Source organism: Cydia strobilella, chromosome 5 (assembly GCF_947568885.1).
Source record: "Cydia strobilella chromosome 5, ilCydStro3.1, whole genome shotgun sequence".
Classification (NCBI taxonomy): Eukaryota; Metazoa; Arthropoda; class Insecta; order Lepidoptera; family Tortricidae; genus Cydia; species Cydia strobilella.
In genome coordinates, this window is record NC_086045.1 from 11,123,290 (window position 1) to 11,143,248 (window position 19,959).

General features: G+C 37.3%; 1 protein-coding gene across 2 annotated transcripts in view; it reads left to right on the forward strand.

The window, feature by feature from the left end:
* LOC134741691 (uncharacterized) overlaps nt 1-19,959 on the forward strand; it is a 136,188-nt gene that overhangs the window by 98,970 nt on the left and 17,259 nt on the right. For both annotated transcript variants that reach the window (XM_063674567.1, XM_063674568.1), the window contains exon 3: nt 17,380-17,603. In XM_063674567.1, the coding sequence (XP_063530637.1) occupies nt 17,380-17,603 (224 nt within the window). The remainder of the gene's footprint in view (nt 1-17,379; nt 17,604-19,959) is intronic.

Sequence of the window (19,959 nt, forward strand, 5' to 3'; positions counted from 1 at the left end):
AGGTAGGCTCTTTTAGCAGGCCTTTTATTGATTTCTGCAAAGTGATTCGTGGGTTCTGGAGATGACGATGCGACACGTAAGAATAAAATTATCCAATGGTGGGCAGGCAGTCGTTCGGTGTTAGCAAAATATTACAGATTTATCTTTCTAAGTATCCATATTAAGCCAATTTTACTTTCTTTAGGTACCAAACAGTGAAGTATGATGAATAAAATAATTTGTAATTTACACTTCATATTGTCCAGTTGCAGGTGTGAATGGGCGACGGCACTCTATGATATGACCGCACCATCCATATAAAACTTGACGGGCGAGACAAGAAATCCTTTATGAAGAAAGATATTTCCCTCATCTTGGCCGATAGAAAGAACTTTTAATAAATTAATTTGAATAATAAATGGTTTCCTCGTGTTGGTGTGAAGAATTACGTGTTGCACTGTAACACAGTTTGTTTAACCCTCATGCCTTGAGACCTCCGCAACTGTCAATATTCTAAATTTTAAACCATTCGCTTCTCTCGTGGTTCAATTTTGTATCGTTTCGTATGTTTGGATATCAATATGTTACCATGAGGTATTAAATAACATCTTTGCCCCTTGTAATAAAAATAAATGATTGCTTCTTTTATTTAGCTCAGGAATGGCTTTGCAATGACAAAATGAGAAATTGTCACCATAAACGACATTAATAATCAATAATCTCAAAATACGCTAAATTTGTGAAAGCTGATTCCACAAATCTGCCTTAAGTTATATACCTTAGTTTTATTGGATGTATATAATGTACAAATTTCTAAAGAAGGCGGAGAATGTAAAGTTATAGCAAGAATAGTGCCTGGGCGTGGGCATAGATTTAATAATAAACTATACAATTATTTTCTGGATCAACAAGAGTAGAACCTAAATCAACTTCAACTGAATGCTACTAAACAAAGCCCTCAATGTCAACCTTACGTGCAGAACATGTTGAACATATAATGTATACACTTTTTTGGGAAACAGGTTCTTCGTAAATTAATAAAAAAGTAAAAATAAGACATGTTTTATTTTTCACAACTCTTTATTAACTTTATTTTTGTCCGCCATGATCGTGATATCAGCAGCTTGAGCCTTGAACTGCAACTTGTAGGTACCTGGAAATTAGAAATTATCTTTTCAGTTTCATGTTGTATTTTGAATATAACTATGTATTTTTGTATGTATATGATTTATTGCTTGCAAGTTACATATATGTATGTCTGTTTGTTGAATTTAACTTCAAATCAGTAAAACGGAGCTAGTAGCGGACAAGCTGTGTTAAACGGTTTGTCTTTAGATATTCTGGCCACATCATCACAGAAAATAAATAGGTAATAGTGACCCGATCACCAAAATGGACTTTTAAATATTCGTAGTAAAATAATATTAATTTTATACTTACATCGACGTGATCCTCACAGCAATATTGTGTGTAACACTTGAAGTATTCCATTCCACATTTACTTCACGACAACACCGTCTTTCACGTAGGTCTTCGCGGACTATAATTTTTGTAAATCATTCCCACAAGTGGAAACAAGGTTTTTGATATATTAAGCAATCAAAATCTACTGTTTAGGTATTAAAAATTATAAATCAAATCGTAAGAAACTAGCGGTTTAACTGAATTTTTTTATTATGACAATTGATGACAATGACATCTTTGACAATTACGTGAGTGACGGATTTATTTACTATGGTTCGATAACTTTTACTATACGATGACATTATTATATTCAGCCTCGCGAGAAGGTCAAAGGTTTGTTGAAATATCTTCAATCCTCGATTATTATATCGCAGCAAATGTCGGAAACTGTTTAAAAACCTAATATCTCGAAATGGTTTTCGAAATAGAACATTTAAAAAAAAATGAACAATCCTAATTAGAGATTGGATTTTGCAAGTAGAGAGTGAGAAGTGCGACTGTGTGCACGTTTTCCCCCGCAAAAAATGGCAGAACGATTTGTACGGTAAGATATCGCTTGGGCTCCTCCCTTCCGACGTGTCGGAAGCCGGTGTTGCTCGAAGGGTTTGCCAGACTATAGTTAACTTCCGAATTTGACACTCTCTTTTTCGGACCTATCATTCTAGTTTCCTAACTGGCTCTTCGATACTCGTATGGCTCAATATAGATTAGCAAAAAAGTTTACAGTAGTACTACAGTCGCCATCAGATATGTCGGAGCGACCGAGGTGCTAAATATATCTGAACATGCACTCTAGCGCTTTGACAATAAAGGCGTGTTCAGATATTTGTGAGCTCCTTGGCCGCCCCGATATATCTGCGATATATGGCGACGGTACCATCGGGGTTGTTTATCCGTGGGTGTAATAACTCCTTAGAACGTAGTGGTTATATCCTCTTTGCTTAAAACTACTAATCTGTGATCAAAGACAATTCAGTGCAGGTGACAGATTTGACGTGCGGTCTGCAGCCGCAGTTGCAATAATACACCAAATACGCAAAAATGGCCATGCTACGTGCAGTCGGTCTTGTCATTCATTTTACTATGGAAATTGACAATAACACCGACGTGTCGGAGCAGTAGTGCAGCTGCGGTCGGGAAAACGTTAAAATCACCATATTACGTGCAGTCGATATCGTCATTCATTTTACTATGGAAATTGACAATAACACCGACGCGTTTGGGCCGCCGCAGTAGTGTCGGAGCAGCAGTGCAGCTGTGGTTGTAAATGGACAGTCACCTTTAATCGTACACCATCGCCGGCGCGCGGGCGGGGCGGTGCTACACCACGCGGGCGGGGCGGTACTCCACCGAGCGTGCGGGACAGTTCCTATCGACAAAGTGTGACGGGACTCAAACAATCTCTATACCAAATTTCAACTAAATAGGTTCAGCGGTTTAAACGTGAAGAGGTAACATACAAACAGAGAGACTTTCTTTTTATAATATTAGTATGTACTATGGAGTATGGATTAAAGTTCAGGTTTGCTTACAAAATAAGTGGTGTAGTGGGTACTCTTAGCATCAATAATATTAGCGTGTATAGAGTAAGGCGCCAAAAGTATCTTCCATCTTCTAATAATTTTACAAATATAGTTACTGTTATATTTCTACCGTTTGCGGTCAAAATCATCTGTCACACTCTAATTGTGTTGCATACACAGTCATAGAGTCTGTGCGGAAAGAGAAGAGTCGTGGAATGTATGGGGCCCAATACATTACATTTACCTCTCTTTTGATATGGCTATTAGAGAATGCTAGACTAAAAATCGAAATAAATGAGATATAAGAAGAAAAAATTACCAAGGCCTCTAGTGCCTAGGGCTGGAATCGAACTAGCGTACTTTGCTATCGCGACAGGTGCCTAAACCCCTCGGCCACCTGAGCTACGGCGGCTTGGGTCAATTTTTTCTAAGTAAGTGCAATTTCCTGCGGGTTTTTTTTGTAACTATATGACATTTATTTCGATTTATAATTTATACTGTGTTTCTACTTGAAATAACAAAAATTCTAATAGTTAATGCTAGACTAACTTTTGGGACAGAATAGTAGTTACTTTGGGAGAGAGGCAGAGATACTTTTGACGCAGAGTCTCATACGTGGATTGATGCTGACTTTACAAGCGCGAGGAAGCTAATGTAAGATAAACACCTTGTTGAAATATCCCGGTAACGAGGTCATGAGTATCACCGTACCTATTTTTCCAATTTTGTTTCGAAGTTTAGTATAACGGCACATCCATTGGCTATTACCATAAAATTATTATTCATGAGTTTCCTAAAATATGTTCATGCGGAAACGAAACGAGGAAAGTTATATTAACTTGAAAAAGTTAGATTAGCGGTTATCCAAACATCTAAAAACATGTTTTGTTTTTTCTCAAATAGTAAACACACTTTAGGACATTAAAGACACATTATTTTGACACCCTATAGAAAACTTTAGTAATAGTCAAATTGGGTAATTGGGCTACAGGGAAACCATTAGACAGCAAACACTGTGAACTGTAATGTATTTACCTAGTTGAAAGATTGACCAAGGTGACATTTGTCATATTACTGTTTAACACGTTCACTGTAAGCCATAACCTTCACCTAAAAGGTAGTGCGTTACGTGGCCTAATCCGCCCCTTAGTGGTTTACACCGTGGTGAGTACAAAAGTGCCCCGTACACACAAGTCTCTTAAAACTGCTATAAAGTCCTCAAATATTTCATTGTCTATTTTTTTTCTGACAAATTTAAAGTGTATGAAATTACCTACGTCATGTTCCCTTCGCGCGTAGACACGACGAAAACGCTTGAAATTATATAGAAATGAAAGGACGGGGTTATTTTCTCCCCGTATCGCACTAAAATTGAAAAACTACGGGGCTTAGCAAACCCCGTAACGCACATGCCTTATTTATGTCGACGTCGAATAATCCGATAAATCAATAGTCATGGGATATAAAACAAACGATAAATATTTTAGTGCTTACTATAAATATTAATAATTATAAATCGTTTTTCAGGTTGAAACCTAGTTTTAATATTAAAAACGTCACTTTCGGACACAACATGTTTGGAACTGATTGGTGTCAAAATTACATAATATATCAATCAGGTGCAATAAACACAACTGCTAACTAATTATCGCAGAACTTGGTTCGCCAATAATAACTTCCATCCAGAAATATATAAATAGATTTATTACTGCTCTTTTTCCACAAAACTAAGTCTCACTCCTTTCATTTTATCGGGTTTGTTCGATTGTAAACAAGCCACTTAAACAGCTGTTGTCCCGACTGACAGATAAAAACTTATTCCATTCCCCTTTGTATAAAAATAAATACATACTTTGTATATTTCTGTATAGAAATAAATACCTACGATTTATAAAGATGTTTTTTTCGCTGTGAGCCCAAATATCACAACGTTCAAAATCGAATAGAAAGTGTAATTTCGTGGAACAATAAAATTTGGCTGTATCGAAATGTACCAATATTTTAGAAAGTTCAATCCGTAACTCATTTTATCAAGGACATCGACACTGACATCGCCCGCGTCAATGCTGCAGCAGTAAAGGTGACGTTTGTATGCGGCAGTAATGCGGCTACGAACGTCACTCAACAAGGAAATTGTCAGTAACAGCGCCGGCGTCAAGGCTGCAGCCAGTAATATCGCAACGCTGATATACCTAACAACGTTGCTGTAATCGCCTCGCCATCCGAATGTAACCTTTGGGTATCACAAGAGGTGAGAGTTATTCAGGTGCCTACTATTCTTGCCTGTCCGGAATGTATTATGCAAGTATTATAGATATGGGTACGCGACCCTAGCCCTACTCAGGTACTCGAACTACTCCAAGCCACCCCTTTCCTCTCCAAGGTGGCAGATTATCCTCAACTCTTATTCCTTCTGTCCTTTCTCTCCTATCTATCTAAAGTTGCTCTGACCTGGAAGATGGTTGGCAAGCGGAAGACGGGCCGCTCTAATGTTGCCGTTTCGTGGAACATGAGATAGGTGTATTGGGGCTGGAGTGGGAGAAGGTCTGAAGTCAGTGGAATCATATGATTTGAGCCCTGTAGGGCCACGTAACCCAACCGTGTAGGGATGTATCCCAACATAGGGTAACGGGTTGAAAAGAAGTAGCTAATGATGAGATGAGAAGATGAAACAACTATTAACTGAAATCGGTCAAGTGCGAGTTGGACTCGCGCTCTATGTTCCCTCGATTCCGTAGGCACCTCGTACAATAAAATTGTTTAAAATGATTTAGTTTTCTTCTTGATTGAAGATAAATCCGACGCTTAACGGTGTTATATTATTTGTCACACCGACTAAAGTAAAATTTGAGGTTTCTTGGTTTTTAAATCCAATTCAATCAATCAATCTTTGGGTATTATGGCTCCATCGATATTGTCGATGATTCCGCCAACGTCAAGGTTTAGGAAGGCAAAAATCCAATTCAAATTCAAGTCAAAATCAACACATATCATAAATTTATTGAAATTACAGGTCAATGTGGGTAAGACTGGTATTGTAAAATTTATTTCGGGGAAAACCGTCATAGGGCAGGAATTCCCGTGTTTATCTAAGTATGTCGCTCAGACACAGTCAGGAAGGAAGAGCTTCACTCCTGCTGTAACGACCTTCTGTAAGTAAAGTGTGTACAAACGCAAGAGTGAAAAGTGACGAAAAAATTTGTAGATGGTCTAGACGATCTTCTCAGTAGTGGTCAATATTATGGAGAAGACCGTCTAGGCCATCTACAAGCTTTTTAATCACTTTTTACTCTTGCGTCTTTTTACACTTCACTTACCGATATATTATATTAATAGCCCGTTAAAGTGTCCCACTGCTGGGCAAAGGCCTCTCTCCTTGATCTCCACAACTCCCGCTTTTGTGCTTTTTCCGGCCAGATACTGATGAAGGTGTCTAAGTCGTCCCGCCATCTCCGTCTCGTCTGGGCCTCGTTTGCGGCATCTACTTTGTGGCTATACTAGCCCACCTATCCTATGCATGCGGCAGACGTGACCCGCCAAGTCCCCCTTCAGCCTAGCAGTCTTCTCTCCCACGTCAACTGTACCTGTTTTGGAGCGCAATGTAGTGTTTCGGATGCGATCCGTCCTTGTGACACCTAGAATACTGCGCTCCATTGCTCGCTGGCAAACCCTCAACTTGGATTTCTGATTCTCGGTGAGCTACCATGTTTGGGCACCGTAGGTTAGGACCGGCAGAATACACAATACATGTCAACGAGTTCACGCTTTAGTGACATTGGAAGGTCGCCCTTCATCATGAACCAGTAGCTCTTCCAGGCATTTTGAACACGGCGCTCTACTTCCGTCTTGCCTGTCGCTGAAAGAGACTAACTGGCCCAAGTATATATACTCATTGACATATTGTATAATCTGCCCGTCTACTACGACCATACGTTTCATGCTATTAGTCATCACCTGAGTCTTTGCACGATTCATTTGAAGTCCAACTCACTTACCGATAAAAAGTCGAAATAAAAATGTCAAAATTACTTAATTATACCAATCAAAAGAACAAAAATCATGTTATATTGACTTGCTATAAAATTCCCTCACTATAAAAGATGCTAGTTCAATTAAATATGCCTTTAACTTTTTAACAAACGGCTCATAGAAAGCAGCCTCTTTTATTTCAGGACTCAGGTTATTGTTATTATTATCTTTATTTACTTATTTTTGTTGTTTATAACATGAATATAAAAGTAAAATACAAAAAGACATACTTAAAAAAGAATAAAAAATACATATAAAGCATCATCGCTGGCCCACTCTACCTTTGATGTGAGGACGAAAAACCGACACCGCGGCCATCCCATCGCCATCCCGCCGCGCCATAAGCCATCCGACACCAGTAGTACCCTCTCTACACGCTGGCATATCTTAGTGGGCCACTATGATGATCCATCGTGTAGAGGAGCCATAATACCCTCGTCCTCAATACCCAACGACTGTGATATACCAAGGTATTTATAGGTTTCTGATTCAGAGATAGATCTGAAAGACATTGTCTCAGAAAGTTGTAAATTTGTTGAATTTAGAACCTTTCCCCGCTGTACATGTATAACCGCACATATATCATATCGGCCGGTTTGTTTTTTGTTTTCAAAGTAATTTCTAACTGCATCCAAAACAGCCTTCAGTAAAAAATACATATTAAAAAACTATTCACGTTAGTGTAAATATTTTTCACGGCCATACTAAGCGCACTTAAACTATCGTGAGATATATTTCAAAATATTTATCAGTAGATAAATATTTTGCCATACTAAGCATTGAAATACCTATCCCTTATAATATTAAAAGTAATATTCAAATCGCATGAGCAGCGTTGGAGCACCTAACAACTTACGGACGAGCCCTCGTAGTTTCAACTAAGCTTCCACACGCTCTCACGTACAAACACCCCGCTGTCACTCACACATAAATTTATATAAAGGTTCGTCCCCACGGGGTCCTAAAAACCACGAACAACGTAATTTAACTCTAACCCAAAGAATATAATCACTAGGAGAAGAACCATAATTCCATACAAAAAAATGTCCCCTTCAAAGGATCGTTTATACTAGTGGCGCCCTTCCAATAGAACTAAAGTTGACAACCGGTTTAGCCTGGTAGGTAGTAATTGATAAACATATTTGTTATCTACATAGCACGAAATGTATGAAAGATGCAAATAAGTACCTTAAGGACAGACTATTATCCTTTGTTATTATTTTTATCCTTTGTTTGTGGTAAAAGCATAATTATGTTTTTAACATTGTAATTATTAAAACATGTTTTACATATGGAAATATACACTGAAATTTATACCCTGACAACAATAAAAAAATAGGCGTTATTAAAGCGCATTCACAAGGTAGTAATACAAATAACTTTAGGCATGCCTACCTATTACACTATTGTATATTTGCAAAGTACAGTATAACATAACCCACTTTACACACACAGATTCACTTAAATTTGCACACGGCATTTTACATGGACTTACATTTATATGTTTCTTCACTGTTAATACCTACACTTTCCAGATGCGTTTACGACGCGGTTCCTTCTGAACCTACTAAAGCTGTGGATTTCACTGAAATATGTATTATATTTCCTATATGCATTTCTGTAGTCCATAATTTCGGGTTCATAGTCTTAAGTGGTGGTACTGCTACATTGTCTTATTTAACAATTTATTAAATAAAATTGTCGCTTTGAAGTTTAACCACAGCAGTAAAGTTAGACAGCATTATCGACAAAGAGTTTTTTTTATTATGGAGAGTAGACGTACTTCTAGCCTCGATACATTTTATTAACATAGACAAAGACAGTTTGGAGCAAATATTCATTATAAAACAGGACTTAATCGCATATAATTAAGTTTTAAGTGTTTTAAGTCCCGTATTATTTATAATTAATAACGTTTAGAATTTGTGAAAATTTAAATCTGACTTGATGTTGCTGTAGCAAAATGTTTTTATTTTTATTACTGGCAACTCTTTCTAGGAGGCCAAAGCACACATGCGCAATTATAAGGGGTCACATATTTCCAAGGAAGTGAACAGGCCTTGCTTTAACCTAATACGCAGCCTTTGTATCCAGTGTTGCCAACAGACTGTGCGCAATTTGGTCAGCTATCGCCCGAATGTATTTCACTTAAGATTTATTGCTGCGACTCTCTGGCTGGTGTATTTCTACTCGCATGATAAGCGAAAGAGGGTATTTATAGGTCAAAAAAATTATACTATCTCTTAATGCTTCGAACACAAAGTGATTTGTCTTTCTTACTACCCATCTTTATCTTCGTGTTTTTATAGAAGTTTTCATCCAGTCGAAAACTAAGTATTCAAGGGAATGCTTACGTACAGCGAACTGCAAAATTGAATGGTCACGTCAATCATAAATGAATTCATTCACAATATGGCCATGCAATTTTACGACTGGATGAACCTTTATTTATTAAGAGCAGGCCATGAATATCCCTACAACTTGTCATAAGGTGACGCCAAACGGTGCGGCCATTCAGTTCGAGGGATTTTGTAGTCCTTAAGGAAACATCCGGCTTAGAGTCAAATTTCTGATTTAAGTATGGCTTTAAAACAATTGTTCTCATATTAAAATATCCAAACTTGGTCCTTACAAATAACATGAAAATTTACTTCACCATTGTTAATAAATTGTTCCACCATCAAAAGATTATAAAGGGACTTAGTTCGATTTTCGATCAGAGATCGATTGAAAAATCTTAAATAACATCTATCGTATAATATGTCTCAAAACAACATTCTAAACATTAACAATTCAGATTAGAAGACTTGATTTTATTTACTTGTGTAAAAGTCAGTTTTATTGCACCCATCCGTTGGCCATTTTACTTGATTCGTTTACCCCACCCGCCCTTACCCCATTTCACCCGCCACACCCCGTTTCGGCCCGATCCCGATATGAGTTATCGTCAAGTTACTCTTCGAGAATATGGCTGTGCTGTGATAAATGTTTATTTGTTTACTCCTGTAATTAGTGAGCAATTTTGGGACTGTTTGTTTTGTTTTATATATATTATTGTTAGATCATTACCTACTTGCTTAATTGCATTGTGTGGCAAAAGGGCGGCATATATAATTTTGCATGCATCGATAACTCGATAGAGTGCACAAAACGGGTTTGGATCTTGATACCAATGTAGGTAGGTACATAATATAGGTAAGTACCAATTATAGGTATATTACATGTCATTGTTTTATTAGTGTGCGTTTTAATTAAACACTGAAAAACTTTTTACAGTTAAATCTAATAAAATACTTTTTTCTTAAACATGCAATGTAATATTGATATTATGTTTTTCATATTAGGCTGGGAAGTATCAGGTCTCGGGCGCAGCTAGACGAGAGGTCTTAAATGAAATTTCATACGAAGTGGCCGGGAAGTGTCTCTTTTTTAATTTCCATTTCACATAATATATTTTTGTGACACAGCATCATGGCATTCAGCCATTAAAAAAAACTATAAGCAATATTTTTGGTTCGTTACGACATTCTGTCATTACGCCTTTTTAGGGCTCCGTACCTCCGACTCCGCTAAGACTAAGACTCCGCTGTCAGACGGACAGTACAGTATGTCTGTCCGTCTGTCTGTCACCAGTCTCATGAACCGTGATAGTACCGTACCGATTTCTGTTGCCGCTACAACAACAAATACTAAAAAGTACGGAACCCTCGGTGCGCTAGTCAAACTCGCACTTCTTTTGTTTTTCTTTTTCAATTCTATTTTTTTCTTAACAAGCAGGATTTATGCGAACGATGCTATTAAGCTTAGAATAAAAGTGGAAAAATTACTGCCTAGAGACCGTGAGTTCAATTCTCACCCACAGCAGTACATTTTCAATTTTTTTTTTGTGTTTTATTTTATTATTGAATAAGGGTATTAAAGGGGAAGATTTCTGCATGACTAAATAACATTGCAAACAAAATTTTTATCGGGCTGTATCACCTAAACCGTGCGTAGTATCGCAAAAATAATCAAATTTCCATTCCCCTTTAATACTCCACGCACTGAATAACCTATCACATGAGGGCATGATACAATCATCATCATCATCATTTTATTATTATTATTTCATTGCATGTTTGAGAAAAGCACTATACGTACCGTGAAAAGGGGATGTCGACCTCATAACTATCCGTCCGTCTATGTGTATTCGGCCGGCAACCCCTTACTTCCCGGCCTCTGTAGTAATTGTACTATTTCAGGACATGCGCATTTTGTAGCACATGTCTAAGTATACTAAACTAGCTTTTGCCCGCGACTTCGTCTGCGTGGACTTAGTAACCGCAGCTAGAGTAAGAATAGCGCCTGGAAAAAATTTCATAACAATCTAAATTTGAGCATATTATGCACACAAATTAGCAGGCACTTCGTTAATTATCTCAATTCCACCCCGCTTTTTACTTTCTTAAGGGATGATTTTCGGGATAAAAACTATCCTATGTCCTTCTCGGGGACTCAACCTATCTCTATGCCAAATTTCATCTAAATCGGTTCAGCGGTTTAAGCGTGAAGAGGGAACACACAGACAGAAAGACAGACAGACAGACAGACAGACTTTCGCATTTATAATATTAGTATGGATATTCTATGAATAATGAAACCTCTGAGTAATTAATGATGAATTGACAGAACTCCATGTAAGATCTCGGAATTTTCCGACAGTAATTGGAGACAATCTATCAACCTGCGTGACAAAGTTCCGGTATTTTGCCTCCGGGTTGTAAAATATGTTAGGGCTTTAGCTATAAAATTTCCCTTCCTGTTGTTTGCTTCGCTTTCGGTTGACACTGGATCCCTTGTTCGCATTCGCCTTTTTGTGATATTCGATACTGACAATAACAACGCTCGGAAAATTTGCCACGTCTACTTGTAGAATAAATCTGCGCTAAACGTAGTCGATTCTCCCCTCCACATATACAAACAGTTTTGATGTGTCACCGAGAAAAAGAAGAATTTAAAATGTTATGCGGTGTCTTAGTGCAGTGACTTTTGTTTAATTAAAGTTTCTGACCTCGAGAGCCCACCGGATCGTTGTCAAATATTTGAATAAAAACCATAAAATTTACTAATCTTTTTTGATTTGTCATTTTTCCCAGATCATATGGTATCCAGAAACAATAAATATTCAGAAGGGCTAAGATGGCCGGCTCTTTATCATTTATCACCATGCTAGCTGTCACGTTCTAACAAGTATGTAAGTGCGAAAGTGACGGATGACATGACAGGTGATAAAAACGCGACCATGATACCGCTGCTGGGTTGTAAATGTGGTATTTTCTATATAATGGGACCTTATTGTCGATGGCGCTAACGCCATTATAAACGATGCTCCGATATAAACAATGCCCTTTTCATAGAAAATGGCCCAAATATTCTAAGTGAAATGGATGCCAAAAACATACTAAAACCCCGGTCTCTTTTCAATAATAAGAGGATCATTTTCTTCACATTTAATACCTTATTTTAAATAAACATTTGTATTTAAAATAGATTTCGTTCTTACCTATACTTCAATTAAAAAACGGCCAAATTACCATTACATAAGCTGCATAATTATTTCTTTGTCAACTACTGCAAATCTTCATATTTTCAAATTAAACATTTAGTTATGTGCCAACCGTCTGCAGCAGAAATAACTACGCGAGGTATCTTTCTATAGCTATAGCTCTTATTCTCTGAACAAGAAAATTGTGTTCAGATCATTTTGACCACCACCTCGCCCGCTTGGCTACTTTACCTGCTGCTGACTTTACAATATTACTCTTTCAGGAACACAGAAGATAAATTCAGCTGAATTTAAAGATACCAGGTTCCAATAAAGCGAATATTGGAAGCCTAAGAAATGAACCTCATTTTTTTACAAGGTTTGCCCCCTACAACATATTGAGATGGGAATAGGTTTCCATACGTAGGGAATTCTAATAATTTAGAATGACAAGTTCCATCACGAGAAAGTAATAAATTTAAAATAAGGAAGTAATAAAATTAAAGCAAAACCAAAAAACTTAGGAAGCTTAAGTTAATTTATGGGATATTCGATGCATAGTTTCGAGAAATTACAAAAACTACGCAAAAACAACACCAACATTCCACCTCTTCTAATTCATCCTCTAGAAAATATCAAAGATCGTCACTGCACACAAGAGCAGACTAATTTAGAATCTCAGCGCATGGCCTTAAGGTCTACATCGCAATACACAGCGGTAGCTACTTTTAGCTCAAGAAAATTAAAAACCGGCTCAAGAAAATAAAAAAATTAAGTACCGTTATGCAAAAAATGGCAAAGAGATCACGTTTGTTGTATGGGAGCCCCACTTAAATATTTATTTTATTCGGTTTTTAATATTTGTTATTATAGCGGCAACAGAAATACATCATCTGTGAAAATTTCAACTGTCTAGCTATCACGGTTCATGAGATACAGCCTGCTGACAGACAGACAGACGGACAGACGGACAGCAGAGTCTTAGTAATAGGGTCCCGTTTTTACCCTTTGGGTACGGAACCCTAAAAAAACAGCGAAAATAATTCGTGTAGTTTTGAAAATTGGCATAGACCTTGTGGTGTCCATGTTTAGTCACCTGCTGATCAGAGTCAAGGTGATATAATTAACTAACCCCAATACCCCTCACAATATACCTATACATTATGTACCTTTGTGTATTCTGACTGACCCTGAATTTTATTATTAATGTAATATTTACCTTGTTGAAGCCGATGGTCCTGAGTTCGAATCCCGGTAAGGGCATTTATTTGTGTGATGAACACAGATATCTGTTCCTGAGTCATGGTTGTTTTTTATGTATATAAGTATGTATTTATCTATATAAGTATATTTATATCATCGCCTAGTACCCATAGTACACGCTATGCTTAGTTTGGGGCTAGGTCGATCTGTATAAGATGTCCCAAATATTTATTTATTTATTTTTGCTGAAGTAAATTAAAATTACTAATTTACCCTTACGTGTATAAATATAAGATTGTTCGCCAGTAATATTTTTCGAGTTTCGAGTAGCCTATACCGTTTGACGGATTTCAATAGAATTATAAGGTTTATTATTCTTCGAAGAGGAGCTGCGAACAGCGCCAGTATCGCGTTTGAGTGGCGGCCTCAGGGCGGAAAGCAAGCCCGCAAACGCCCCGTACACACCTGGAGGCGTAGCGTAGAGAACGAGCTGCGAGTCGTAGCTAGGACTGAGCTGGAACGAGGCCAAGAAAAAAAGGCGTGGAAGGATCTTGTGGAGGCCCTATTCACCTCAGGGGTGCCTTAGGACAAACAACAACAACATAAGGTGTATTTACATTCATCTCAGTTGTAGGAGTAAATGTCAAAAATAGCGTATTTTGGCGTCACCATGTGTGGTTTTAAAAAATGCGGTCAGGTTTAGTAAAGGTAAAATTTGTATGGCGTAAAGGCGCCAGCAACGTTACTATTGTCACGTTACTGCTGCAACATCGACGCGGGCGACGCGATGTCATTGTTAATTTCCTTGCAAGCGCGCGCGCTTGGTGACCGCACCGTGGTGTGCCACTGGACGCTCAACAATACTGAACATTCAACAATTAGGCAGTACTCATACAAGGGGCGTGGTCTTACATCAAATAAAATGGTTCTAGTTCATAATTTTCATAAATATTTATGTTAATACTGATAAAATGCTCAGAGCAGATCTACCCGGTTACTCGGTTATTTATACCCGGTTTTACAGTTTGTAAAATTTGCAGCAACTTTTTTTGGTGGTTTATTTAATAAAGCGGTTTGTATTATATTTTCTCTACTTGTATAATATTTACATTATCTATACATGGGGCATAGAACATGACCTATGTTTGATCGAGCCAGACCGTCGGTTGACCCACTTGACCATTAGCTACTAGTTCTGTTACAGCAATGCTTTTATCGGCTATCCTCTGTTATTATTGTTCATTAATTATTCAACATTAAACTCTGACCGTAAGTGTATTCCCTTGTGCGAGCGCGGGCGAGGTGACGTTCCGAGCAATCATTGTAACCTATAAACAGGGTAGGCCCGGATAACTCGTCAAACTTAACAGTAGATTCCGATTACTTTGTTGAAAAATTATGTGACATGTTTCTAGACCTTGTACAAAACTTGGTTCACGAAGCACTTATGGGATCACATCGGTCTTGCAAACCGGTTAGATATATCTATAGGCATGTTTTTTATTAACTTAATTATTTTACTTTACAGCAATACAAAAAGGGTGCAAGGGTACAGGTAATACATTACTTAATAAACAGAAAATAACATAAAACAATAAAAGTTTGATGGATATGATCTGGGAAGATCATAACCTGATTATAAAGTTCTAAACGCCCTCCTTGACTGCTGTAGCTTTTCGTATGTTTAACCACAATTATTATTTCCTAGCTTAAATTTGACAAAACAAAGAATAATAACGCATTTAACTAGAGCGGTCGATCATTAATGTTGTATGAGCGGTGGATTGTAAATATTATACGAATACAAATAGCTCCATCTAGTGTCGGGTAGAACAAACAAAGCGGCATTTACCACAATCAATTAACTAATAAACTAGTTTTATTTCCGCCCCTGCATGGATTTGAGTCCGACTATATTTAAAAAAAATAGCTTATAAAAATGCCTTTTCAGTGTTATATATGGCTTGTGTATACAAGTAAGTTTCAGGGTTTCGTAACAGTTTTTTAATTCAAGCATATGCTTTATCAATTAATTCTAGTCCTGTACGTACTTAAACGTAGGTGTTGGTATACAGAAGTGTAGCATTTCTCATATTCTTTCATATAAAACACCTAACAACTGGCTACAAAACAAGTATTTTGTAAAACGACAGTTTATATGCGCCACACTTTTTTTTAATAGCTCTGTCCCCGCACGCTATCCAAAGTTGGTGTCATACAACAAAATAATGCTATTCGTAAGCCCTTTCAAACGAGATATGTCTCAACAGTATACATCCATGGTACAAATTGTCCATTCTCCTTTATGTCTTGAAATGATTAGGAAGATAATAAAAACAACCTAAAAGCAGAAATCTGTAACATGTAATTTTATAAAATATGCCTCTGTTTATTTTTATGGGACATTCAGCGTTCCACGTATGATGACGTCACCGGTGCTGAAGAGATGTGCTTACGCGTGATCGGTTTTACGAAGTTTCCACACCAGCGAACTCGGATAATACTTTCCGTGACAAAAGGACTTAACTTTGCAGGATTTTGCGCAAAATACGTCCGTGACAATCAGAGCAGGATAACTGAGGGTAACATTACTAAATATACCTGAGAATACATTTAGTGACACCTGCCCGGTTTTTGAGGTCTGCCAAAGTATACATGTACCTATATATTTAGTTACACAGAACATTTTACTATTACCTAATGTTCAGTAAAGTGTGTTATAGTTATCGTCAATTTTGGATATAGGTGGGAAATTTTTGAAAGGAAACCCTACTTACGAATACCAATGTTTCAATCTACATTAGCTATTAAACTATAATAAATATAAATTGTAAATAAATAATAAAAGTCATATTATAAATTAGCTTCAAAACGTTTGTATAAGGTTCATGTTTGGCTTACGCAAATATGACCACGTCTCTGAAATCGTACCCAGCTCAAGTGGCTTCCCATTCGCCTTCGCCGTAACTCTCACATTCTCACACTTCTGTATAATATTTATTTCAACCCCACTACCCCTCTATACCATAAAGAGCGTTTCAATTATCTTTCTTTCGTCCGGTGTGCGGAGAGGCATCTCCTCGCTCCGCCATTTCTTCATCAGAATTTTACTTTTTGAGCTGTTCGGCTGTGGAATGCTTTGCCGTTAGATATCAGATGTGCTAAATCCCTTCTCATTTTTAAAAATTAATTGAAATTACATTATCTATCGCTGCCTTAACTTGCCTTTTTTAATATGATTATATATGTATGTATATGTGTATATATTTATTGTATTTGTATGTATATATTATTTTCAAGTTTATACATTGTTAATTTATATGCACTCCCTGTTTAAAGTTGTAAGTATTTAACTTTCCTGCTACCCAAAGGTTGTCTGGAAGAGATCGCTTTTTGCGATAAGACCGCCTGTTGTTACGTAGTATTAAGCTTGTATTTCGCTTTCTGTGTATTTTCTAACAGGGTTCATGTGAACACTGTAGCTGTAAAATGCTCTTTGTAAGACCATATGTAACACATGATTATAAATGCAATAAATGAATTATTCATTATGTTGATTTTATTAAATGCCTCTTGCGAGTAACATTCATTGTTCTCTGTAAATTTATAGTAGATTAATTTTTGGAAAAATAATAATTCTATCTTGTTGGTCAACAGTGTCATCGGCCCAACGTGAGCTCGGCAAGACACCAGCTAACGCCTCGGCGACGGCCGCCCCGGCCGGCTCCGCGGACAACGCCATCCGACCTGGCGCGGCCGACCCGCGCCCTACTCCCCGCACCGGCCCGTATTTTGACCAAGTCGCTTCGAAGAACGTTACTGCTCTGCTCGGCAAGACAGCTTACTTGAACTGCCGTGTCAAGAATATAGGAAACAAGACGGTAAGTTTCAGATCCCAGAATTTGTTATGAGCATATATTATGCATATTATGAACCTTCGAACATATTATGCATATTATTGGGACTGTCCAAACCTAAAGGCATGTCGGATCCAAAAGTCAAAATAGACTAAACCGATGAAAGTTCAAATATTTTTTTGTTAAAACGGTGTATGTAACGTAACTACTATAACGTACATATACTTAGTATTATATATTTTTTATGGCTATGACATACAGGCGGATGAACTGACGCACAGGCAGACAACAAAACTAAATGTACCTACCTACAAATAATGTAACCGGTTTTTCAATTTTTGCTACGGAACTATACTCGTAATAATCATCTTTAATACCTAATGACAGTAATAATGATAATGGCTGTCGTTACCATTAAGGATGACTCACGTTAGACCGGGCCGTGACCGGGCCGGAGCTTCCGGCGCTTCGTTTTCTATGGAAAGCATCACGTGATCACCTGTCATGTCATAGAAAAGTAAGCGCCGGAAGCTCCGGCCCGGTCACGGCCCGGTCTAACGTGAGTCATCCTTTATCGTCATAATAATGATATTTTTTTAATGTCATAATACTTATTGACCTGGTATCTATACGGCAAGTATTTTTGATAAATAAAATAAAATAAAAAAGCCTTAATTATTCCAAATGTTACATAACACGCAGTATTTAGTTATAGTTATTTTACTTGCATTACATTATTATAATATTTCTTTCAAACTAGCATGCATTTAAGAATAGGTTTATAGAGTTCTAAAATTATCGTTTTTAATAAATTATTATTTTTATTTACATTCGTATACTTATATTATTATTCCATTGTTTATAAATTGTCCATTTAATTGAGAAAATATTGATTGTTCAGTAAGAATAAAATGTCATATTTTAAAATTTTAATGTGGACATTATTATTTAGGTGTGGACCCGTTGGCGGGTAAAGGCCTCCTCCAGGCATTTCCAATTGTCTCTATCAAATTCTATTTCTGTCCAGTTTTCCCCGGCACGGCTATCTCTACGATCTCGTCTTTCCATCTCCCTTTTGGTCTTCCAAATCTGCGGTCTCCGTCTGGCCCTTTCTATGTGGTCGCTGTCTTTGTCCACCTGCCATCTTGGTACCTAGCCACGCACGTGATCTACCCACTTCCATTTAAGGCCTTGGGCGTAGGATAGAGCGTCGAGTACTTTTGTTTGCTGTCTAATTTAACTGTGTCTAATCTTATCTCTTAATTTTATTTTTAACATGCTTCTTTCTAGTGTTCTCTGAGTAGTTACTATTTTATTTCTGGCTTTAAATCAAATACTCATGCTTGACAGCTGTACGTAAGGCATGGTAGTAGGCACGTATCCATGATTTTTTTTCTTTACAGATGGGTGTATATTTTGGACGAGCGATTCGTATATCAACTTATATTTCGTTTCTGTCCTTGTATGTGTATTTTTGATACGACCACATAATAAAAGGGTCAAATAATTCAGCAAGCAATGTATCACTACTTTGTTTTAACTCAAAACGTCGCATTAATGGCACAACGTGACAACTATCACAAGTGATCCCGATAATATACATTGCCGCTCAAAAAAAAATCCAAAAATTAATTGTGCTGTTGTGGTTAAGAGTAAATAAAATAAAAAATCTGAATCATTTCATACCACTAAAACCATGGTCTCGTTTAAGTTTGTGGTTATATTAAACAAACATCACGCAGTATAAAACGAGAGTGTATAATATATTAAGTTCAAGTATACCAGTGACATTTACCCCTTAAACTGTACAGATTTTTATGGTAGAACGTGGCGTTAATAGGTTCTGTGTTTCCTATAGGTATACAGAAGATAACTTTTGATAGCGGCGGCCTATACCTATTGCTCACCGTCTTCGCCATAGGTACCTTGCGCGTGCCGGCTGCAATTTCCGACTGTTGACGACATAACAACCGCAATTTAAATGTCATTTTTCATTGTCCACACATGCAAGAATAACTTTCAAAACACAGTTTTTATTTTGCATGAAGTAATAACAACCGTAACGAGAAGTGTCATCAGGAGCTTGCGTTGAAGGTGAAATACGTGAGTGGACCCGTTCTTAATACAATATTTAATATGTCTGTGTCTCACGGAAGTTTTGTTAAGTTTTAATGAAGGTTAAAATAAAATAAATTTGAAGGCTTAACGGCTGGACTGCGCGGCCTACTCGTCTACTCGTACCTTCATAATGGTTAACATAACAACTAAAGCGGTACACGCGTCTAACGAGACCCATTTACTCGTATTTCGCCAGCCCAATTTACATAGCGGTCACAGCTTCTGGCTTAAAATGAAACGCAACAATGGGACAATACAACTT